This window comes from Phycodurus eques, chromosome 20 (genome assembly GCF_024500275.1).
Source record: "Phycodurus eques isolate BA_2022a chromosome 20, UOR_Pequ_1.1, whole genome shotgun sequence".
NCBI lineage: Eukaryota > Metazoa > Chordata > Actinopteri > Syngnathiformes > Syngnathidae > Phycodurus > Phycodurus eques.
In genome coordinates, this window is record NC_084544.1 from 15,853,258 (window position 1) to 15,878,332 (window position 25,075).

At 43.4% G+C, this 25,075-nt stretch overlaps 2 protein-coding genes across 5 annotated transcripts in view; both read left to right on the forward strand.

The window, feature by feature from the left end:
* The window catches only part of anln (anillin, actin binding protein), a 49,083-nt gene extending 35,723 nt beyond the window's left edge, over window positions 1-13,360 (forward strand). For both annotated transcript variants that reach the window (XM_061665347.1, XM_061665348.1), the window contains exons 17-23: window positions 1,299-1,331; window positions 4,957-4,975; window positions 5,255-5,367; window positions 7,355-7,441; window positions 7,680-7,787; window positions 8,768-8,940; window positions 12,785-13,360. In XM_061665347.1, the coding sequence (XP_061521331.1) occupies window positions 1,299-1,331; window positions 4,957-4,975; window positions 5,255-5,367; window positions 7,355-7,441; window positions 7,680-7,787; window positions 8,768-8,940; window positions 12,785-12,899 (648 nt within the window). In that variant the 3' untranslated portion in view covers window positions 12,900-13,360. The remainder of the gene's footprint in view (window positions 1-1,298; window positions 1,332-4,956; window positions 4,976-5,254; window positions 5,368-7,354; window positions 7,442-7,679; window positions 7,788-8,767; window positions 8,941-12,784) is intronic.
* A 1,389-nt stretch (window positions 13,361-14,749) lies between these two features.
* Window positions 14,750-25,075, forward strand: part of asns (asparagine synthetase) — a 61,291-nt gene continuing 50,965 nt past the window's right edge. For all 3 annotated transcript variants that reach the window (XR_009767276.1, XR_009767277.1, XM_061664868.1), the window contains exon 1: window positions 14,750-14,828. The gene's annotated coding sequence lies outside the window, so the exon portion shown is untranslated. The remainder of the gene's footprint in view (window positions 14,829-25,075) is intronic.

Consider the following 25,075-nt stretch of genomic DNA (forward strand, 5'->3'; position numbering starts at 1 on the left):
AAGAGTGAGTAGGTGGCAACCGATAATTCTTTCGGCACCGTTGACTGTCCGTTGCAGTCTGATTTTGTCCTTCTTTGTAGCAGCACCAAACCAGACTCTGATGGATGAACGCAGAACCGATTCAATGATTCAATGACTTCGAACTGCCTCAACAGCTCCTATGGCAGGCCGTGCGTCCTCAGAAGCCACTGGAAGTACATCCTCTGCTGGGCCTTTTTGAGGATGGGGTACATGTTGGTCTCCCACTTGAGGTCCTGAGAGATTGTAATTCCCAGGAGCTTGAAGGTTTCGACAGTTGACACAGGGTAGTTGGACAGCGTGAGGGGCAGCCGTGGTGAAGAATGTTTCCTGAAGTCTCTACTGTGTGGAGTGTTTTCAGCTCCAGTTTGTGTCTGCCGCACCAACGCTCCAGACCTTCCACTTTCTGTTGTTACGCAGCCTCGTCACAGTCTTTGATGAGGCCAATGACTGTGGTGTCATCTGCAAACTTCAGCAGTTTGACAGTAGGGCGCGTTGAGGTGCTGTCGTTCGTGTAGAGCGAAAAGAGCAGCGGAGAGAGGACACATCCTTGGGGGGCCCCGGTGCTAATGGTGCATGTGGATGAGGTGGTGTCCCCTACCCTCACCTGCTGGGTCCTGCCCGTCAGAAAGCTGTAGATCCACTGGCAGATGGCAGGTGAGGCGTTGAGGTGGAGAAGCTTGGAGGACAAGAGTTCGAGGATAATGGAGTTGTACGCAGAGCGATAGTCCACGTACAGGATCCTCATGTAGGTCCCTGTGTCGTTGATGTGTTCCAGGATGAAGTGCATTCCCATGTTGACTGTGTCATCCACAGACCTGTTTGCTTAATAGGCAAACTGCAGGTGGTCCAGCAGGGGTCTTGTAATGCTCTTGAAGTGGTCCAGCACGAGACGTTCAAAAGTCTTCATGACCACAGTCCACAGACCACATTCAGTACTGAAATTGCAGGTTTCTTGGGAATTGGTATGACGGTGGAGCATTTGAGGCAGGACGGGAATTCACACAGTTCCAAAGGTCTATTGAAGACGCATGACAGAATATATTTAATGCTTATTAAAAGTGAGGTTTTTATCCAGATAAGTTGGAAGCAGGTTCTTGAAGCCCATGATTTGTAGATATCAGTATGAACCACTTATTTATAAACCCTTCTTTTTTTGGTGTGTTCACTTACACGACAAAAATGTGTGTTGTTTTTTTTGGGTGTTTTTCCACACGAGGCTTTGGATTGAATTGGAATGTTATATAAAATCACAAAATAATGATGGTCTTAATTTTCAGGTCATCACCCCAAAGAGATTTTTGGCTATCACGGTAAGTTTTTGAAAGTATTTACTTCTTTTTCAATGATTAGTTTTTGGACTTTATCAGCAAAGATGGTCAAAGACAAAATATGGAGAGAAAATAAATGGTTTGTCAAAGGCCCCCTTCCATCAGAATACATTTTGTTCTACTGTTTTATGCATAAGATGGGTCCAAACGTGTGTGTGTGTGTGTGTGTGTGTGTGTGACATGGTTTAAGGTTGACATCGCTGCGGTTCGTCATTTGAATGCAAAAGCCTTTGAACACAAACCGCTCTCGCCGTGCACACCGTGCAGACTCGAGCTGTTTTCCATATTTAAAGTAGGAAAGATGTGCGATGTTATCAGAACAGGGCACGTTTACATGTCAAACAATGACAAATCCGACCAACTCAAATGCCAGGGGGAAAAGGCCAACTGAATATCTTGGAAAAAGGACATTTTTCACATTTTCAACCAATGTTTTCATGCAAACCAGATAAAATGACATCAATGATGATCAAAATGAAATAGAAGACCAGTGACGAAAGGAGACGTATGTCATGTAATTATGCAAAGATGGTAGCTTTTACAAGGCATTTAACAGGTTCCTGTGATTTACATCTCACTGCCCCTCGGAGCTTTGTGTGCATTTTATCTGGGGATTGCCATTTTAGGCTGCTGCGATGTATCAATCAGCTTTAGTACACTTAAGCTCTGTTTATGCTTGACGCATGTACAGACCTTTCCAAAAAATTTGAATATCATGGAAAACTTTATTTCCATAATTCCATTCAAAAAGTTAAACTTTCATAGATTATAGATTCGGGTCCCACAGTTTCAACAATTTAAAGTATTTGTTTATTTTTACATAATTTAGGCTTCCAGCTCATAAACCCCGCAAAATCAGGAATTCAAAACAATGTATTGCTGTGAAGAAATCACCATTTACTTCAGTTTTTGAAGAAAAAAAAAAAAAAATTAGGGTCACATTAAATCAATGAAAATTTCGTACTTTCAAAGCAATCTGTTAATCTTCAATACTTGGTTGGGAATCCCTTTGCTTCAATCACTGCCCCGATGCCACGGCGCATCGAGGCAATCAGCCTGTGGTGTTGCCCGGGTCTTATGGAAGCCCAGATTTCCTTGATGCTTGCTGTCAGTTCTTCTTTGTTTTTGCGTCTGGTGCCCCTCATTTTCTTCTTGATAATACCGCATAGATTTTCAATGCAATTTAGAATACAGCGAGTTGGCTGGCCAGTCAAGCACTGTGATGGCCTGTGCATCAAACCAGGTTTTGGTTTTTGGCCAACAGTCCAGTCCTTCTTTTCCTTGACCCAGTTGAGAAGCTTCCCACGTTGGCTCAGAAGCGGCTTGACCCGAGGAACACGACAGTTGTAGCCCATCTCCTGGATGCGTCTGAATCTGGTGGTTTTTGAAGCTGTGACTCCTGCCACATTCCACTCTTTCTGGATCTCTGCTAGATTTTTTTAGTGTTCTTTGTTTGATAATCCGCTGAAGCCCACGGTCATCTCTTTTGCTGGTGCATCTTCTCTTGCCATGAGTTTAGTTAGTTTAGTAGATGATTAGAGTGTGACACTCAGTTTCAAACATTCATGGCGTGCAAAATTTGGGCTTTTTTTTTTTTTTTTTTTTTTCTTTTTTTCCCCCCCCACGGTATTCAAATTTTTTTGAATTCCTGATTTTGTAGGTTTTATGAGCTAGAAGCCCAAATTATGTAAAAATAAACAAATACTTGAAATTGTTTAAATTTTGGGCCCTGAATCTATAATCTATGAAAGTTTAACTTTTTGAATGGAATTATGGAAGTAAATAAACTTTTCCATGATATTAAACATTGTTTGGGAAGGGTCTGTACGTTCTACGCGGAATCGGGCTGACACAACTTTTGCAGCATTGCTTGACCCCACCGTCAGCCAATATTCTCCCAGACTATAGGGGGCAGTGGAGTGCATCTACGGCATACAAATCACACTATATCATGATAGAAGTAGAAAACACTGTTGTTACCACCCCCGCTAGGAGTTCTTGCTCATCCGCCATGTTTTTCTGCGCAGGACTGTGTGTAGTTACACATTTTTGTACAGTGGGGCAAAAAAGTATTTAGTCAACCACCAATTGTGCAAATTCTCCCACTTAAAAAGATTAGAGAGGCCTGTAATTTTCATCATAGGTATACTTCTCCTATGAGAGACAAAATGAGAAAAAAAGAAATCCAGAAAATCACTGTCTGATTTTTAAAGAATGTATTAGCAAATTATAAGGGAAAATAAGTATTTGGTCAATAATAACAAAAGTCCATCTCAATACTTTGTTATATCCCCTTTGTTGGCAATGACATTCCATTCGTTCTTTCCTTTACACGGATCAGTCCACCTGGTCGCTTTGCAGAAAAACAGCCCCAAAGCATGATGTTTCCACCCCCATGCTTCACAGTAGGTATGGTGTTCTTTGGATGCAACTCAACATTCTTTCTCCTCCAAACACAACGAGTTGAGTTTTTACCAAAAAGTTCTATTTTGGTTTCATCTGACCATATCACATTCTCCCAATCCTCTTCTGGATCATCCACATTCTCTCTCACGAAGTTCAGACGGGCCTGGACATGTACTGTCTTAAGCAGCGGGACACGTCTGGCACTGTAGGATTTGAGTCCCTGGCGGTGTAGTGTGTTACTGATGATCGCCTTTGTTACTTTGGTCCCAGCTCTATGCAGGTCATTCACCAGGTCGCTCCCGTGTGGTTCTGGGATTTTTGCTCACCGTTCTTGTGATCATTTTGACCCCACGGGATGAGATCTTGTGTGGAGCCCCAGATCGAGGAAGATTATCAGTGGTTTTGTATGTCTTCCATTTTCTAATAATTGCTCCCAGTGATTTCTTCACACCAAGCTGCTTACCTCATGCAGATTCAGTCTTCCCAGCCAGGTGCAGGTCTACAATTTTGTTTCTGTTGTCCTTTGACAGCTCTTTGGTCTTGGCCATATTGAAGTTTTTTAGGGTGACTGTTTGAGGTTGTGGTCTGGTGTCTTAAACTGATGAGTTCAAACAGGTAACGAAAGCAGGACAGAGGAGCCTCTTCAAGAAGAAGTTACAGGTCTGCGAGCGTGAGAAATCTTGCTTGTTTGTTGGTGACCAAATACTTATTTTCCACCATAATTTAGACTCTAGCAACTCTAGAATGGATCCATGAGGAGTAAACATACAATAATGCATAACAGAATAACGTAGCACAAAACACCCCAAAAATCTGTTGCTGTTATTGATATCAGCACTATTTATGTTCGAATGAAAGTTATTTTTCAGCATGATTGACCCCAGAACAAACTCATACTAATCTGGTTTAGTTTAGATTTGTCGTTTGTGTGGTGGTCGTTTAAAAGAGGAGAAGCCAACTTGCGCATTGCCAATTGGGGATTCAATGAAACTTGAGAATGGATCCCGATTCTCGGAGTAAACGTATGCATAACAGAATAACGTAGCACAAAACACATGATACTTTTGCTTCGAATTTGTCATTTGAGTGGTGGTCGCTTCTGCATTGTCTTCTTTCTTCTCGTCTGTTTCAGAATGTTTTTTCTTTTTCTTTTTTTTTTTTTTTTAAACCAACCCAGCTCGTATTTATTTTTATTTTTCAGAAAAGCGGGCAGACACCAGGTATGTTGAAAATTATTCTCCTACCAAAGTTTGCACTCGTGAGTAAAATGTGGGAGAAATCTCATGAAAATTGTATGGTCGCAACATAACTGCAAAGATCAACCAAAACTCCTGACTTTTGATCAATATAGATTTATTCATGTTTTGTATGCTTTCATTGAAATTTGGTATTTCACAAATATTTCAACTATTTTTCAGTTCTGTGATTTTTAATGATGTTAAAAAGTGTTGCTTAGAATGAAGTGCATGGTGATTAAAATTGCTCCTATTTCTTCCAAGTTGTTGCAAGTCCAGGTGGCCCAAGCGCTGTTCGTACCAGTAACTTTGTCCTGGTTGGATATCACAAGCTCACTCTTTCTTCGATTGGGCAAAACAAGTTTCCTTTGGAGAAGGTAGAATGTTTTTTTTTTTTTTTTTTTTTTTTTCGAAAACATAAACTTCAAGCATAGTTGTCATGTAATTTGTCCTTGGTTTCAAGTACAGGGGCGCCTCAACTTTTTTTTTTATTGTTTTATTTTTATTTATTTATTTTTTTTTTTCTCCCCACCCAGTTTTTCAAGATAAGAGCTGTTGCTCTGGAGTTTCTTTTTGGGTCTTTGTTTTTTTCTTGAGTTTGCCAGCACTTTCAGATGTTTATTGCCATTCCCACTTCAAGCTTTCTTTGAAACTAAAGTCAGCTAGCTTAATACTAGCCCTCAGTGCAAAATACTATAGACAGACTAACGAAAGAGGCTTAGAGACTCACAGGCACTGTTTCTTTGGACCCTATCTGTGCACCGACTCACTGCTTTGATATTTTTGTTTTCGATCAAACATGAAGGAATTCAAAGAGAATTACTCAGTGACGTTTCATAACAAGGTCCGACCTGTACTGCTATCTTTTTTTCAATAATTTTTATTTATTTTTGCGTGTGGGAGAGGCCAAGCGTAATGTCTCTACAATTTCTGTTACTTTTCACTGAACACGATTCCTGTGAAGATTCTCATTCATTGGGTCATTTCACTCTCAGGGCATTAAATAGATCACAGCTGGACTGATTTTTTTTTTTCGATTGACCTGAGGAGTTAGTCCGTCTGTGTTGCGCATGCGTGCAAATCAGTCGCCCTTCGGCGAAATTCGCTGTTTTGAACTCAAAATAGGCCATTTAAGTGAATTGTATAGATCCGATGAGTTTTTCCGTGAGGGGGGGAATCCATCTGGACTGGAGTGGACCACCGAGTCTCCTTCCCGGTCGACTCACTCCACATTATCCCTCCTCATGTTAACATGATCTGTTAATTTGTCGTACGTTGTCTACATGAACATGTTGTTCGTGTGTGAGCCATGTTTTAATGGGTGTAAAATTGAGCTGGTGCGTATGAGTGAGGGGTAGCAGGGGAAGTATTCAGTGGTGCTTTGTTACGGCACCTCTGATTCTGGTGCAACTTGTATCACTTTTTTGTCCGACAAATGTGAATCTCACTCATGGATGGGCAGCTCACGCAGGCACCTGGAGAGACTCTCCACAGATGCTCCCCTCTCACATGCGCTCTTTTTATGCAAACGCATATGGCTTTATTAATTCCTTAACAAATGATATTTTTAAAAAAACATAATTAAAAATTCAACATTGTTACATTTGATTGATAAAAGGCCCCAGACAGGGTTGCACACTTAAATAAATAGATTGACAAAGGGGCACCTCGGGCATCAAGGTCAAAAGGGCAGGTGCAGGTTCGTTGCTGTCGTTCCCAAAATGCGACCGCGCGTTCTTAAAATACAGCTGACAGTCGACTATGGAATATTTTGGGGCGATCAAATTTCACGAATGGACTTGCTGTACAGGTGGCATCCTATCACAGTTCCACGCTGGAATTCACTGAGCTCCTGAGCTCGATCCATTCTTTCACAAATGTTTGTATAAAAAACAAAACAAAAAAAAACAGTCTGCATGCGTTGGTGCTTGATTTTATACACCTGTGGCCATTGAAGTGATTGGAACACCTGATTTCGATTTGGATGGGTGAGCTAGTTTTGACAACTAACTATGTAACTGTGGATAGAAAAGGGCACAAGCCCTTCGCTTTCCGTCCAGACTCACAAACGTCTAGTATAGTCTATAAAACAGAGGCTAGTGTTGCATTGCTCAGATGAGAGGTGAAATGTCTTCCAGAACAGTCTAGACCAACCAGAGGCCTGAGAAGGGCGAGACATGACCCAAATAATGATGAAATCAAAAGTTATTGGTGTGGAGATTCTTTCGTTCATTTTGATCATGGTCAGGAGGTTTTAACCCTTTGATTTGTATTTTTTTTTTGTTTTTGTCACAAAGTTTTGAAGTGAGTACATAGCCACACTTTTCATAGTTTTTCATCATGTGCATTTGCTTTCACCCAAAGATTCCATTCCTGTGTCCTCTGGAGGGCCACATCTACCTCAGGATGCTGTGCGAAGTTGGCTCGAAGGTGGAGGAAAAAGGTTTTCTGGTAAGTGTATGAGTATTCTCGGTTATTGCCTGGCGACAATTCCAGGCTATACCCGCCTCCTGCAGAAAATCAGCTGGGATAGACTTCAGGTCACCTGTGACCCTAACGAGGATAGGTGATACAGAAAATTGATGGATGGGTGAATGAGTGCAAGCCCTAAAAACAGATGGTTTGTTGGTTTGCTTGTAGTATTTCCTGCCAATCATGTACTATTTACACTACTGAATGCTTCCCCCAGACCATGTTCGAAGATGTTAGCGGATTTGGAGCCTGGCACCGAAGATGGTGTGGCTTATCGGGATATCGTATCTCCTACTGGACTTATCCAGATGATGAAAAGAGAAAGGTAAAAGCTCTATAAGGTTTCTCTCTCTGGGCCTCAGGACCAATCCCCAAAACTTGGATTTGTCCTGGTTAAGCTGGAAAAGGTTCTCTGCCATCCATCCAGGATTTTATGTCTAAAATACAGTTACAAAGCATCCATTGGACTGGTGTCATCAGGAGACGTAACTACTGAAATGCACTCCGTGCCTCATGATGACACTGCCAGGAGGGAGCATATACTGTATAGTTCATTAGTATTTGGTACCATTGCATTGAAGCTGTATGGCTTGACTCAAACGTTTTTTTGGATATCCTTCCATGAGTTCCTCACAGTAGTAATTTTGGACTCCAGACAGAACTGGTGTTACAGCAAAGTGTGTAGGCCACCTTGCTCACGCATGCCTTTTTTCAGGTCAGGGTTGCGATCGGGGCTTTGCGATGGCCACTCCAAAACTAGACTTTACACCGATCTGATCAGCTTGATCGGTAGTGGCCGATAATTAGCATTTTATGCTTACCGCCTCTGTCATAATTTGAGACATCGTCGCCGTCGTATACAGTATGTTTGAATCAAAAAGCTAGTTTATTTTTAGCCTTGTCGCGTGTCTTTTGATGTCATTTACGATCACTGGGCTTTGTCAATTTAAACACGACCGGATACACTCGTTGCCACGACAACAACAATGGAACGCGCGTGTATTGTGTTGGTCAAAACGTATCAAAATGGGGAACAACGTGCTCGGGAGAAGCCCCGGTGATCGGCCCCAAAAATCCTGATCGTGTGAAACTTATCCAGAACGTTGATTTTAACGTTAAGCCAATTTGTAACCAGTTTGGCACGTGTCCATTTGGAAGACTTCATTTTCATATGGTGTATGTAAACATATGGTGTCGACTGTATTGCCTGAATACAGAAAGAAGCTATAGCCTCAGAATGTCGCACGTTAATGTCTGAAAACATTTTCAAGGCCAATACATTGATACTTTTTCGATTTTTGTCAGAATCCCATTGGCTGTATCGATCTTGCCAACTGCACCACTAAGAGGGTCGAGCCAGTCAACCGAGAGTTTTGTGCCAGACCGAACACATTCGAGCTTGTCACTGTAAGACCACAGAGAGAGGATGACAAAGAGACACTAGTTAGTCAATGCAAGAACACTTTGTGTGTTACCAAGTAAGTACCCACTATCATCCATGAATTGGAATTAAGTTGTGCAAAGATTTACAATTTATGAAATGTCCCAGTGTTAGAAAATGCTGTATTAGTGCCACACAGAAAAGAAAAGGTTACGAGAAAATGTTTTACCTACAGGAAGATGACAAGTGTTAGACCTTGTCAATTTACATCCCAATATGCATTGGACCCTTGATTTTGTGGTTTGGTTTTGTTTGAAAACTGACACAATGTTTCCCTTGAAAAACATCATGTGCAATGGAACCACGGGTTCAGGACGCCTCTGTTTACAAACAATTTGGGTTATGTGCAAAACTGTGTGACATCCCACTTTTAGATTTTTCTTTCTGAACAGAAAATGAAGTTTCCCTGGATCAGTTTGTTGTGCCACAAACAACCAAAGAATTACAAAAGAAACAGAACAAAAATACATGAATCAGAATTTCCCCTTATTATGGTAGAAGGATCTTTAAAGAGTTGCTATAATCCATCTCTTTCTCCTCCTTAGTTAATGTTAATAAGCAGTAAACTGTTATATTTGAAGGTCTTATTTCTTTATAAATAGTGTTTTCACGTATTTCTATATTGCAATCAGTGATGCTACTTTGTAACGCGTTACTCCCCCAAAAGAAAAACGGCATTTTGAGTAACAAGCAAAGTAACCCGTTACTTTTCCCAGGAAAGTAATTCGACGACAGTAACTTCTTCAAACCATCAAGTTACTTTTTTTTCAAGTTACATCAATGTCTCTCAACGAATACTCATTTGTAGCTAGTGATTCAAACAAAGAGCACTCCAAATGTCCAGAAGCATTTCACGAGACCACTCTTTTTTTCAACAAATACAAGAAAATGAATATATATATATATATATATATGAATAATGAATGTATATTACACAATGCACAGTGACTGTGCAGTTCCATAAAAGTGCAAAGAAATTCAACATTTCACTGTCGCCACGTTATTTTCGTTTGTAAAAAGTGTATTTGATTGTTGTTACTTTTTTATTTACACATTAAGAATACAGTTTTACTGGCGTGTTAAACGCGCAATGCATTGTGGGTTAATTATTCCTACCGAGTGCGAGTTCATCAGTCGGTCGTGGAAGGTAAGGACAGACTCACAGAAGGACTTACAATACTTGGCTTAAAGAATGTTTACAATGAAAAGTGAGAACTCTCCACTTAGTCTGTGAGCTGGTTGAACGCGCTGCACGGTTGACGTCACGTAGTAAGAAAAAAAGGTTTTCTTGCTCTTCGCATCAAAATTCCTCTGGTGGAGCAAGGGCGTGTGTGTGCCGAGGGTGTAGAGCTGGTTCCACTGTTCCACGGCCAGGACGAAAACCACACCGCTCCTCCTGAATCTGAGATTCGACTTCCCGACGGACCCTCCTCTCCAGCACCCCTGAATAGACCTTACCAGGGAGGCTGAGGGGTGTGATCCCCCTGTGGTTGGAACACACCCTCCGGTGCCCCTTCTTAAAATCTCTGCTTCCTCATGGGAAGGTGGCATTGAGGTCTTCGAACTATTCTCCCCACCGGCTCACAACGTCCCGAGTCGAGGTCAGCAGCGCCCCATCCCCACTTATGCACGGTGTTGATGGTGCACTGCTTCCCCCTCCTGAGACGCCGGATGGTGGACCAGAATTTCCTCGAAGCCGTCCGGAAGTCTTTCTCCATGGCCTCCCCGAACTCCTCCCATGCCAGAGTTTTTGCTTCAGCGACCACCAAAGCTTCATTCTGCTTGGCCGGCCGGTACCCATCAGCTGCCTCAGGAGTCCCGCCGGCCAAAAAAGCCCGACTCCTTCTTTGACGGCATCCCTCACCGTTGGTGTCCACCAACGGGTTCGGGGATTGCCGCAACGACAGGCACCGACCACCTTACGGCCACAGCTCCGGTCGGCCACCTCAGCAATGGAGGAGCGGAACACGGTCCGCTCGGACTCGATGTCCCCCGCCTCCCCCGGAACATAAGCGAGGTTCTGTCGGCGGTGAGACTTGAAACTCCTTCTGACTGGGGATTCCGCCAGACGTTCCCAGCATACCCCCAAAATACATTTGGGCCTGCAGGGTCGGACCGGCGTCTTCCCCCACCAACGGAGCCAACTCACCACCAGTTGGTGATCAGTTGACAGCTCCGCCAATCTCTTCACCCGAGTGTCCAACACATGCGGCCGCAAGTCCGATGACACGACCACAAAGTCGATCGTCGAACTGCGACCTAGGGTGTCCTGGTGCCAAGTGCATGCGCTGACACCCTTATGCTTGAACATGGTGTTCGTCCGTGATGAGCACAAAAGTCCAACAGAACACCACTCGGTTCTGATGGGGGGGGGCCGTTCCTCCCAATCACGCCCTTCCAGCTCTCACTGTCATTGCCCACGTGAGAACTGAAGTCCCCCAGCAGAACGATGGCGTCGTCAGTGGGCTCACTCTCCAGCACCCCCTCTAAGGACTCCAAAAAGGGTGGGTACTCTGAACTGCTGTTTGGTGCATGGGTACAAACAACAGTCAGGACCCATCCCCAACCCGAAGACGGAGGGAGGCTACCCTCTCGTCCGCCGGGGTGAATCCCAATGTACAGACACCAAGCCGGGGGGCAATAAGTATACCCACACCTGCTTGCCGCTTCTCACCGTGGGCAACACCAGAATGGAAGAGAGTCCAACCCCTCTCAAGAGGACTGGTACCCGAGCCCAAGCTGTGTGTGGTGTGCGTGTGTGTGTGTAGTCGGAACTTTTCGACCTCGCACGCCAGCTCGGGCTCCTTCCCTGCCAGAGAGGTGACGTTCCACATCCCTAGAGCCAGAGAGAACCCTTGGAGAGTTAATAGTGTGCAAGAGACTTTACATTGCAATCGCTGCTATATTCAATATGCTTTTTGTTTTGTTTTTTGTTAATGAATGCAAACTTGAAGAAAAAAAAATCTCTGGTTAGCATTTTACACTACTAGTTTCAGTTTATATATTTTCTGAGATCAGTGACACTTCAATAAATGCCTGATTTGTTTAAAAAAAAAAAAAAAAAAATGTTCCAGAAAGTTCAGAAAAACTAACTTTTGAAATCAAATAGTCACCGAACCAATTGTTTGTAACCCGATGTTCCACTGTACAGTAATCCCTGGTTCATCACGGGGCTTAAATTCCAGAAAACCCTTAGCAATAGACAAAATCCGCTAAGTAGAGACCAATCGGTTACTGCATATTTATATAAACGTCTCATCGATGCAATTCAATGTTATGTGATTCTTTAGAGGTGCAGTTATTTATTTGTCCACCTGAGGTCGCTATTCACACACTCTACACAAGCCCATACCTTTAGAAGGCGGGTGTGCTCTGCTTTGAATTGAAACCATGTGGATGTTGGAAGAACGGACGATTTGACAGACCTAACTCAACAAAAATGATCTTATTGTTGTATTGTTTTTTAATAATGAATTCCATTGTGTTTCTGGCCTTCATCATCAAGGGGCGGCCACTTGGAACTTTCTTTGGTTCCATGATGGTTTACTTATCAGTCACCCCGAAAGAAGCGCGAATCGCAACGGATGTCACGAAATGGTTTGGATGAACAAGCATCCGGCAGAATGCCATGGCGTGGTTTGTGTTGGGTGCTTGATTCTTAGCCAAGTCATGCACTTTTGGTCTGAAAACGGAATGTTTTTTTAAAAAATAAGTGTGGGCGGGGGCGTGGGTACACAAAAACCGAGATTCCACTGTTTAAAATAAACAAAATATTCAAATGTGCCACATCAACCCCATCATAACTGTGAGCAGTTTAACGTAATGAACGCAAAACAAATGTGTTCCTACATTGACAGACTGCTCATTGTTTTCGTCTACAGAAACTGGCTGAGTGCAGACACGAAAGATGACCGGAATTTGTGGATGAAGACGCTAAACCAGGTTTTAATGGATTTGCGCATGTGGCACCCAGATGGCTGTAACAAGCCTCTGTAATAAGCGCAGCGTGACTGCTGTTTTGTTGTTCTCAGTTCGGATAGCACGCAATTACTAAGTGCAATCACATGCTTTCCCACGCTATGCTAGATGACATATACATGAATATGGATATTTGGAGTGACAGACTGTTAGAGGAAAAGCAAAGCAAGCCATACATTTGAAATATTCAACACTCACTACTTCTGTGGTACCCATTGCCCGCCATTATGGAATGTATTCATAAATGTCAATTTCCTTTCTTCAGTTCTATGCGCATGGTTTTAAACTTGTACTTGTTTGCAGTCTTTTTAAATCTGTTTGTTCCCCTCTGGGGATGAGGTCTGTTTCACACTACGATTACTCATATGGCATTAGACCATACATATTTGAGCGTTTTCAAAATCGGATTTGAAATTGGCTTAGAAAGCAAGGCGTCGTTACCATCCGATGTAATCGCTCCTCTGTGATTACATAATTTACGTCCCGAATGTAAAATGAAAAAAGTATTTAACATTTCTAACGTTAACTATTATTGTACAGCAAATATGGGTTATGTGTGTGTGAATATGAGATTTCTTTTATTGGAACCGTTCATGACCAACCCTGAGTTGTTAGCAGTTTTGAAAAGAATTAAAAGGGGGCGGGGGGAGGGGGGGGGGAATATGCCCTTGGAGAGTTAATAGTGTGCAACAGACTTTACATTGCAATCGCTCCTATATTCAATATGCTTTTTTATTTTTGGTTTTTGGTAATGAATGCAAACTTGAAGAAAAAAAAAATCTCTGGTTAGCGTTATACACTACCGGTTTCAGTTTAAATATTTTCTGTGATCAGTGACACTTCAATAAATGCCTGATTTGTTTTAAAAAAAAATGTGCTCTTCCCCCCCCCAAATGTTCAGAAAAACTGTCAAGTCTGCACTAAGTTGCGGTTTTAATGTGGCTTCAACTACATTCCTATTTAAGTTATTGGTTCATGTTGTTGAGATCATTCTGCAACTTGTGTGGCGTACATTACCAAGTAATGGGTATGGTTAAGCTAATGTTGACTTTTTTTTTGTACGGCGTATGTGATATTCCTGCCACTCGGCAACTGCTGAAAGTAACTAAAAAGTGAGTTTAAAAAAAAAAAAAAAAACATTTGCTACTTTTGAAATCAAGTCATCAGTAAGGTAACTAAGTTACTTTTTCAAGGTAACTGTGGCAACACTCATTACAATATTTATTTTTAACCACACTATGATTTAAAAAAAAAAAAAAAAAAAAAAAAGAATTTAATTTTTGGGCTGGAATGGATGAATTGCATTTCCATTTATTTCGGGTGTGCTCTGCTTAAGTTATATGAAATGTAACCCATGTGGACGTTTGAAGAACGGGCGATTTGACAGACCTAACTCAACAAAAATGATCTTCCCCAGTCTATTGTTTTTTGTTTTGTTTTGCTTTTAATGAATTCCATTGTTTCTGGCCTTCTTCATCAAGGGGCGGCCGCTTGGAACTTTCTTTGGTTCCATGGCGGCGTACTTAATCAGTCACCCTGAAAGAAGCGCAAATCGCAATGGATGTTGAATGAAGTCATGCACTTTTGGTCTGAAAACTGAATGGTTTAAAATAAATCCATAAATCAAACAGAAACAAAACAATGTGATCACAAAACCCGCCTTCTTAGTTTCCTACGAGGTGGCCGATTTCTAATAGCTTTTATTTAGAAAAAGTTAGCTTAGTAACTGAAAGAAATGCCTGAGTTGATGGACAAAAGGGCATTGTGTCCCGTGACCCTTTCACATGAAAAGCTGTGAAGCTTTTATTTTGAAATTCCACCTCGATGCGGTTTATGTAACCCCTCGTTCAAACAGAAGTGAGGGCAGATGCCGCCCTCATCGCAGTCTGCACCGTCAACTCAGCACGCGCAAGATCGACTTCTCCTCAGAACCTTTCAAAGAACAAGGTAAAGACTTCACAACCGCAGCTCATGCTTCATGCCTTTTTTTTTTTTTTTTTTTTTTTTTAACTTTTTATTTTTGGATATAAATCTTTTGACACAGCGTGTCCAGTACAAACGACCATCTTAACCGTTACAAACGAGACGCCCACTTGTGATTGCACATTTTCGTTCGGTTGAATTCGGTGCGTGTGCCAGTCATCATTGGACAAATCCGCAATGGAGAGCGAGCGCAACAGGCAATTTTTATTTGAGCGCCGCAATCGTCACTCGAATGAATATGACGGCCTCTTTCGTGTTTCGCCTGTTCAGATGCTGATTGGGCGACAGAAAGTTAGTCGGGCGTTTGATGTTCCCTGACGTTCGCCAGGGACCGTCGACAAGTTGCAGCACCGAGGCTTTTGGTGAAATCATTAAAAAGCGTTCTTTCTCGTTCTAATTGCTGTAGTAGTTGGCGATGGGAGTTCACTGCTTACAGTTTAGATGTCACCTCCGCCACAAACGTTGTGTTTTGATTTCAGTCTGTGTCGCAACCTTTACGTGGAGGCGTGAAACAGGCTTTAGATGAAGACATTGTCTTCCACTTTTGTGCAAACATTGGAAGCATTTTTCTTAGTAAGTCATGCAGTTGCTGTCCACATCGATAAAGTACAATTTGGCAGTGTTGGGAAGATTACTTTGGAACTACAGTTCCATACTTACAATTATAAGTTACCCTGTAATAGTAGTGAAACTATTTTAATTGCTTTCTCAAAGAAATATAACTAATTACATTTGGATTACTTTTCCTATTGTTAAATGAATCCATCAATAGGACCCTGACATCATTCATCTAAAAAGTGAGTTAAAAACATAGATCAGAGGCGTCACTAAATGCAGCCCTATGGGGGGCACAAGCCAGTGCAAACTGTAGGCCGGATCCCCAAGCCCGGATAAATGCAGAGCGTTACGTCGGGAAGGGCATCCGTCTTAAAACTTTGCCAAACAAATATGAGCGTTCATCCAAAGAATTCCACACCGGATCGGTCGTGGCCCGGGTTAACAACGTCCGCCACCGGCGCCGTCAATTTTCAGGGCGCCATTGAAAATTCAGCTACTGTGGGTCGAAGTCGAAGAAGAAAAAGAGGTGGAACGCGGGTTCTTCGGCAGAAAGAGAAGAAGAAAGCACAGAGCCGAGAACTGAATGTGGGGACTTTGAATGTTGGGACTATGACAGGAAAATCTCGGGAGTTGGTTGGCATGATGATTAGGAGAAAGGGTTGATATATTGTGTGTCCAGGAAAGCAGGTGGAAAGCCAGCAAGAGTAGAAGTTTAGGGGCAGGGTTTAAATTATTTGACCATGGTGTAGATGGGAAGAGAAATGGAGTCGGGGCTATTTTGAAAGAAGAGTTGGCTAAGAATGTCTTGGAGGTGAAAAGAGTATCAGATCGAGTGATGAGGCTGAAACTGGAAAGTGAGGGTGTTATGTGTCATGTGATTAGTGGCTATGCCCCACAGGTAGGACGTGACCTAGAGGTGAAAGAGAAATTCTGGAAGGAGCTAGATGATGTAGTTCTGAGCATCCCAGACAGAGGGAGAGTCGTAATTGGTGCAGATTATAATGGGCATGTTGATGAAGGAAACAGGGGTGATGAAGAAGTGATGGGTAAGTACGGCATCCAGGAAAGGAACTTGGAGGGACAGATGGTGGTAGACTTTGCAACAAGGATGCAAATGGCTGTAGTGAACACTTTTTTTCCCCCAGAAGAGACACAAACATAGGGTGACCTACAAGAGCGGAGGTAGAAGCACGCAGGTGGATTACATCTTGTGCAGATGATGTAATCTGAAAGAGGATACCAACTGTAATGTAGTGGTAGGGGTGAATGTGGCTAGACAGCATAGGATGGTGGTGGGGAGGAAGATTAGGAAGACAAAGGCAGAGAAGAGAACCATGTGGTGGAAGCTGAGACAGGATGAGTGTTGTGCAGCTTTTCGGGAAGAGGTGAGACAGGCTCTCGGTGGACGGGAGCAGCTTCCAGAAGACTGGACCGCTGCAGCCAAGGTGATCAGAGAGGCGGGCAGGAAAAGAGAGAAGGAGACTTGGCGGTGGAACCTCACAGTACAGGAAATCATACAAGGAAAGAGTTTAGCTAAGAAGAAGTGGGACACTGAGAGGACCGAGGAGAGGCGAAAGGAATACATTGAGATGCGACATAGGGCAAAGAGAGGTGGCAAAGGCCAAACGAGGCTTATGATGACATGTATGCCAGGTTGGACACTAAAGAAGGAGAAAAAGATCTATACAGGCTGGCCAGACAGAGGGATAGTGATGGGAAGGATGTGCAGCAGGTTAGGGTGATTAAGGATAGAGGTGGAAATATGTTGACTGGTGCCAGCAGTGTGCTAGCTAGATGGAAAGAATACTTCGAGGAGTTGATGAATGAGGAAAATGATAAGAGAAGGGAGAGTAGAAGAGGCAAGAGTGGTGGACCAGGAAGGGGGAAGTTAGAAAGACATTAAAGAGGATGAAAAATGGAAAGGCGGTCGGTCCTGATGACATTCCTGTGGAGGTATGGAAGCATCTAGGAGAGGTGGCTGTGGAGTTTTTGACCAGCTTGTTCAATAGAATTCTAGTGCGTGAGAAGATGCCTGAGGAATGGAGGAAAAGTGTGCTGGTGCCCATTTTTAAGAACAAAGGTGATGTGCAGAGCTGTGGCAACTATAGAGGAATAAAGTTGGTGAGCCACACAATGAAGTTTACGGGAAAGAGTAGTGGAGGCTAGACTCAGGACAGAAGTGAGTATTTGCGACATTTTTTTTGGACAGATTTTAAAACAGTACAAAAGTGGGTAAAAGTTCAAAATCACCGTTACTTTGTGTTTTTTTATTTATTTATTTATTTTTTTAAATACATGAACACAGGAAGTACAACCCCAATTCCAATGAAGTTGGGATGTGTTAAACAAATAAAAACAGAATACAATGATTTGCAAATCATGTTCAACCTATATTTAATTGAATACACTACAAAGACCAGATATTTAATGTTCAAACGGATAAACTTTGTTTTTAGCAAAAAATCATTACCTTAGGATTTTATGGCTGCAACACGTTCCAAAAAAGCTGGGACAGGGTCATGTGTACCACTGTGTTACATCACCTTTCCTTTTAACAACATTCAATAAACGTTTGGGAACTGAGTAAACTAATTGTTGAAACTTGGTAGGTGGAATTCTTTCCCGTTCTTGCGTGATGTACAGCTTCAGCTGTTCAACAGTCTGGGGTCTCCGTTCATATATATTCATATTCATATTGCGCCACACATTTTCAATGGGAGACAGGTCTGGACTGCAGGCAGGCCAGTCGAGTACCCGCACTCTTTTACTACGAAGCCACGCTGTTGTAACACGTGCGGAATGTGGTTTGGCTTTGTCTTACTGAAATAAGCAGGGGTGTCCATGAAAAAGATTTTGCCTGGATGGCAGCATGTTTCTCCAAAACCTGTATGGTCCTTTCAGCATTAATGGTGCCTTCACAGAGGTGTAAGTTGCCATTGGCACTAACACAGCCCCGTACCATCACAGATGCTGGCTTTTGAACTTTGCGTCCATAACAGTCCGGATGGTTCTTTTCCTCTTGGGCCCGGAGGACACGACGTCCACAATTTCCCAAAACAATTTGAAATGTGGACTCGTCGGACCACAGAACACTTTTTCACTTTGCATCAGTCCATCTTAAATGAGCTCGGCCCAGAGAAGCCGGCGGCGTTACTGGGTGTTGTTGATAAATGGCTTTTGCTTTGCATAGTAGAGTTTCAAGTTGCACTGACGGATGTAGCGCCGAACTGCATTTCCTGACATTGTGGTGATATCCTTTACACATTGATGTCGTTTTTTGATGGAGTGCCACCTGGGGGATCGAAGGTCACGGGCAATCAATGTTGGTTTTTCGGCCTTGGCGCTTACCTTTTGCTGCTATTATGGACCGTAGAGGATGAAATCGCTGAATTCCTTGCAATTGTACGTTGAGGAACATTGTCCTTAAACTGTTGGACTATTTTCTCACACACTTGTTCACAAAGAGGTGAACCTCGCCCCATCTGACTGAGCAATTCAGGGAAGCTGCTTTTCTACCCAATCATGGCACCCACCTGTTCCCAATGAGCCTGTTCACCTGTGGGATGTCCCAAACAGGTGTTGGATGAGCATTCCTCAACGTTCTCAGTCTTATTTGCCACCTGTCCCAGCTTTTTTGGAACGTGGTGCAGCCATCAAATTCTAAGTTCATGATTATTTGCTAAACACAATCAAGTTGATCCGTTTGAATATCTTGTCTTTGTAGTGTATTCAATGAAATATAGGTTGAACATGACTTGCAAATCGTTGTATTGTGGTTTTATTTGTTTAACACAACGTCCCAACTTCATTGGAATTGGGGTTGTATGTTTACAACATTAAATAGATAGAGCTCTCAGTGCCATGAGGCACACAAGGACGCACTTGCGGTTTCTGTAATCTGTAGTTTTTTTGTTTTCCTTTTACTACTTGGTGGGCGGAAGCGTCAATGAAGGCCATCGGTTTTTAAGGGTGGCAAATCCGTCTCTCACTCTGTTGTGACTCAGATGCTAAAGTGTCTTTTCCGATGAACATTACTACAAGGCTGTGATTGATTGCCCTTCAAGATACAGCGAATGGCATTTAATTCACTGATCAGTATCGAGACTGACATGACTTTGGCTCAAAACGCAATAGCCATTCGCCGTCTTATTTTCTGAGCCGCTTCTCCTCACTCGGGTCCCGGGTGTGCTATCCCTGCTATCTTCGGGCGAGAGGCGGGGTGTACACCCTGAACTGGTCGCCAGCCAGTCGCAATGCACATATAAACAAACAACCATTCGCACTCACATTCACACCTGCGGGTGATTTAGAGTCTTCAATCAACCCTACCACGCATGTTTTTGGGATGTGGGAGGAAACTGGAGTACCTTGAGAAAAGCCACGCAGGCACGGGGAGAACATGCAAACTCCACACAGGCGAGGCCGGATTCGAACCCGTGTCCTCAGAACTGTGAGGCAGATGTGCTAGCCAGTCGGGCGCCGTTCCACCTCACAACACAAAAAGTGTTTCAAAATACTTTTGAAGTCGCATAGATTCCACTTTGGGACTAAAACGGTTTGAGAAAAATATTAATTGATTTTAAATCCTACAAAGTAATATTAAAGTAGGATAGAAAATATATGGGTCAAGTTAATTTGGCTTATATTTACCCCATGGATCACGCCGCTTTCTTAATCCTTACTCTCCTCAATAAAAAAAAAAAAAAAATTCTTATACGATGCACCTTCTGAAATGTTTCCTATTTCGTTGCCATATTAAATTGCATCGACTGCAGCACAAATGGCTTTATTCTGTGAACTCCTTGCGACTCAAATTTCCACTCGATGTCGCTCCCTTGTTACTCGCTGTGCTCATGCGTCCTGATTGCTACAGTTCAATCGTCTGTTATTAACAATATCCACTCGTGACAATTATGAATGAATCATGCTTCGGGTGTGAATTCATGCATAAAGTTCACCTCGTAGCCTCCTTCACCTTTATGTAAACAGCAGGTCGGTACCAGTGCGCAAGCAAGGTTGCAGGTAAACCATGGACTGAGGTTTTTTTTTCATTAATAAGAACGTTGTCTTATGTGGACAAATGGAACGCATTGGATAAGGACACGCTAGAGGGGCTATGAAGTAACGTGAAAAGCCGTAAATCTATGATCATATTTAAGTGAATAATGATAGGGTCGGTGATTGTTAAAATTTGTTGGTAGTTTTTGTAAACAAACAAACAATTAAAAACAACCATATCATTGAGGGGGGGGGGGGGGGGGGGCTTGAGAACATTTAACATAGGCCTAATGAAACCTTTGCCATAGCGCATTATTTTTTTGATTAACTACTATTATTATCGACGAAATTCACCGTTTTGAACTCAAAATAGGCCATTTACGTGAGTCGTATCAATCCGATGAGTTTTTGCTGTCGCTGACGTCATAGGCTGTTTCGTACTCCTTGAAGGCCCGCAGCTAGATCCATTCCACACATCTACGATCCACACACAGATGGAATCGTAAATATTACTCCGCGGCGGATTAATACGCGGCCCGAGGTTCCGCCTGTGCGCTCGGGACCTGCTTCGGGTAAGTCACAGGAGTTGACGAGACCAGAAACAAACTTCCGCCGGGTCTGCTGTTAAGAAGTAACGGTACTTTTACTCTGTTACAATGATCTAACTGTTGCTCGCTACTTTTATTTGTTGATTGTTGCTTATTTATCATATATTTAGTGCGCAAGACCGACTTTGACTTCCGCATTGGCGCTGTTTGCGTCAACCCAATTTAAGCGCAAGTGAGGTTTAAGTCTAGTTCACCAATCAAGCGACACAAGAAAGTCAGATGACCTCACACGACGTTTTCTATTGGGCTTCCCCGCCGATCGTCGTGCATACGTGGCGGCCGTGTTGGGAAGGTCGTCAACCAGCGGAACCACGAAGGACGCGTAAGATCGGCGACAAGAGTTGATCCTCGAGTACATCTTGTATTAATTGGGAAACGTGGCAACAATTATCGAATTAGTTTAGGAATGTTAAATATATTAAGCGATGGAGCGATGTTGAGGGCTTATGTCACAACACAGAATGAACTAACTTCTCATTCAGAAATGGCCAATAAATACTGAAAAATATTGCACTTAATATTTTCCTGGAGGATGCATTTTGAAGATGAGCCTTTGAAGTCGGTCATAGTGAGAAATAAAGTGAAACAGACTCGGATTTTAGTCAATTCTTTACCAGAATGAGAGTGCCGAAAGAGGAGGATGGTATTCATGTGGCACAGCTTGAAGCAGGCATCAGGTGCAGGTGCAGGTGGAGATGGGCCTGGCTAAAGTTGGAGGCCAAAACAAAAGAAGCAAAGGAAAGAGGCAAATTTAATTATAATCTTAAATTTGTACATCAACATGTACTTGAGCGGCGTAAATACATGTTTTTCTGCGTGAAGAAATTTTCTTCATCTTGCCTTATTGTACTCTTCATAGTCTTCCAGATTGCTTAATTTATGTTAAAATAAAAAAGATTTATCTGCGGGGGGCTCGGGAGATTCCCCCAGAAAATATTTTTTATTTTTTTTGGTCACCTTTTTCATGCCTTTGGGGTTTGCATGTCTGTTTAAATTAATCAGTTACTTCACCCTCATCGCATTACCCATCCATCCATCCTCTTTCCGCTTATCTGTGGTTGGGTCACGGGGACAGCAGTTTTAGCAGGAATGCCCAGACTTCCCTCTCCCCAGCCCCTTCATCCAGCTCTTCCGGGGCGATCCTGCGGCGTTCCCAGGCCAGCCGAGAGACTTGGTCGCTCCAGCGTGTCCTGGGTCGTCCCTGGGGCCTCCTCCCTGCGGGACATGGCCAGGACACCTCACCAGGGAAGCATCCAAGGAGCATACTAACTAGATGTCCGACCACCTCATCTGGCTCCTCTCAATGTGGAGGAGCAGCGGCTCGACTCTGAGCCCATCCCGGATAGGCTTGTCATCTTATCTCTCAGGGAGAGCCCAGACAACCCGCGGAGGAAACTCATTTTGGCCGCTTGTATCCGTGATCTTGTTCTTTGGGTCACGACCCACAGCTTGTGACCATAGGTGAGGGTAGGAACGTAGGTCGACCGGTAAATCGAGAGCTTTGCGTTCCGGCTCAGCTCCTTCTTTACCACAACAGATCGATACAGAGTCCGCATGATTGCAGACGCTGCACCGATCTGCCTGTCAAGCTCCCGTTCCATTCTTCCCTCGATTGTGAACAAGACCCCAAGATACTTGAACTCCTCCACTTGGGGCAGGGTGTCATTCCCTACCCGGAGAGGGCACTCCACCCTTTTCCAACTCAGTACCATGGTCGCAGATTTGGAGGTGCTGATTCTCGTCGGTTGAGTTCACACTCTGGTGAGAGTTGGAGATTGCGGCTTGATGAAGCCAACAGAACCACATCATCTGCAAAAGGCAGTGATCACCAAACTGGAACCCCTCAATGCTTCGGCTGCGCCAAAAAATTATGTCCATAAAGGTTACGAACGGAATCGGTGACTAAGGGTGGCAGAGTCCAACTATCACTGGAAACTAATCTGACTTACTGCCTGCAATATGGACCAAACTCCGACACTGATCGTACAGGGACTGAATAGCTCGTATGAGGGTAGCCCGTATGAGGGTAGTACGGTAGCCCGTACTCCTGAAGAACCCCCGACAGAACGCCCCGAGGGACACAGTCGAAGGCCTTCTCCAAGTCCACAAAAAACATGTAGATTGGTTGGGCGAACTCCCATGCACCCTTGAGGACCCTGCCGAGGGTGTAGAGCTGTTCCACGGCCATGACAAAAACCACACTGCTTCTCCTGAATCTGTGATTCGACTTCCAGACAGCCCCTCCTCTCCAGAACCCCTGAATAGACTTTACCAGGGAGGTGAGGAGTGTGATCCCCCTGTAGTTGAAACACACCCTCTGGTACCCTTCTTCACCATCCCGGTCTGCCAATCCAGAGGCAGTGTCCCCGATATCCACACGATGTTGGAGAGGCGTGTCAACCAGGACAGCCCAAAAAATTCCAGAGCCTTTAGGAACTCCGGTCCAGCAGAATTATTTAACAAACTGAAGAAACTGGCCTGGACATAAATGATGGTATTGTTAACTTTGTATTCTGTTGAACAACTGTTCTTGTGGCGGCATGTTCGACGACTGGTTTGCACATCCGCCTCACAGTTCTGAGGACCCGGGTTCCAGCCTCACTTGTGTGGACTTTCCATGTTCTCCCCCGTGCCTGTGTGGGTTTTCTCCAGGTACTCCGGTTTCCTTCCCAAAAACAGGCATGGTAGGTTAATTGAAGACTTTAAATTGCCTGTACGTGTGATGTGAGTGTGAATGATTGTTTGTTTATATGTGCCCTGCGATTGGCTAGCAACCAGTTCAGGGTGGACCCCACCCTTTCACCTGCAGTTATCTGGGATAGGCTCAAGCATACCGGGAACTCTAGCGAGGATAAGCGGTGTAGAAAATGGATGGATGGATGGAACTATTCTGTATTTCGGCCAACTCCTTGTGAATAAACTGCTCCAGCTGTCTCAAGTTTGAAGGGTACTTTCTTTCCAGACTACTTGTTCAAGTGCCATACTACCTGTTCAAACTCATTCCATAGATGTTCCTTAGGACATACATCAGGGCTCATAGGAGGCCACTTCAGAATAGTTTGTTTTGTTATTAGCTAAGGGTACCATTCTTCTTGTCCAGGCCAGTTTCATGTGTTTGGTTTCTATGAAAGTATCTGTGCCATCAGATTCTGAATTCAAATTAATAAAACTGATTTGATATATTTTTTTTAATGACTGATTTACTAACAGTTTATTTGTACACCATCAAAATATTCAAATCAAATGTTGAAGTGGACAGCCAGTGTCCTCGTTAGGCGTCCCAGCTTCACAATCCCGAGGCAGACGGAGGTACACCATTTGTTTCCTCTGTCCAAAAGATCTCTCCAGGTTAAAAAAAAAAAAAGGAGACTGGTGCATCTATCTCCCTCAGCGTGGTGCAATGCGACCAGACCAGATCTCCTTTAGCCTTCGCTTGAAGAAAAGACTTCAGCTGCTGTCTTTTTATTGAACTGCTCTGTAATTTCAGCAGCCATACTCTCCAAAACCTTGAAAAAAAATATATTTCTTGGCTCTCCAGTTACTCCAGAATAATTAAAAATGTTCACAGAAATCAAAATGGTGTTAGTTTACATTTAGATTTATTGTAATAGTACCAAATGATGATTTGTAAATCCAACAATGAACTGCCCTGCTATTAAAAGCCACAGACATATAAAGTCTGTCTAATCTGGCTGCGGTGACCATGCCATGAAAAACTGGCATTCGAGTAGATTGTCCGTCGGACGGGTGCTTCATCCTCCACGCATCCACTGAGTCCAAGTCTTTGGGTCATGTTTGACAGAAAAAAGGATAACTGGGTTGCATTGTCCGTTGCAGTCGGAGTTTGTCCTTTTTTGTAGCAGCACCAAACCAGACTGTGATGGAAGAACACAGGACCGATTCGATGACCGCTGTGTAGAACTGTCTCAGCAGCTCCGGTGGCAAGCCGTGCTTTCTCAGAAGCCGCAGGAAGTACATCCTCTGCTGGGCCTTTTTGAGGACGGAGTTGATGTTGTTCGCCCACTTCAGGTCCTGAGAGATTGTAAT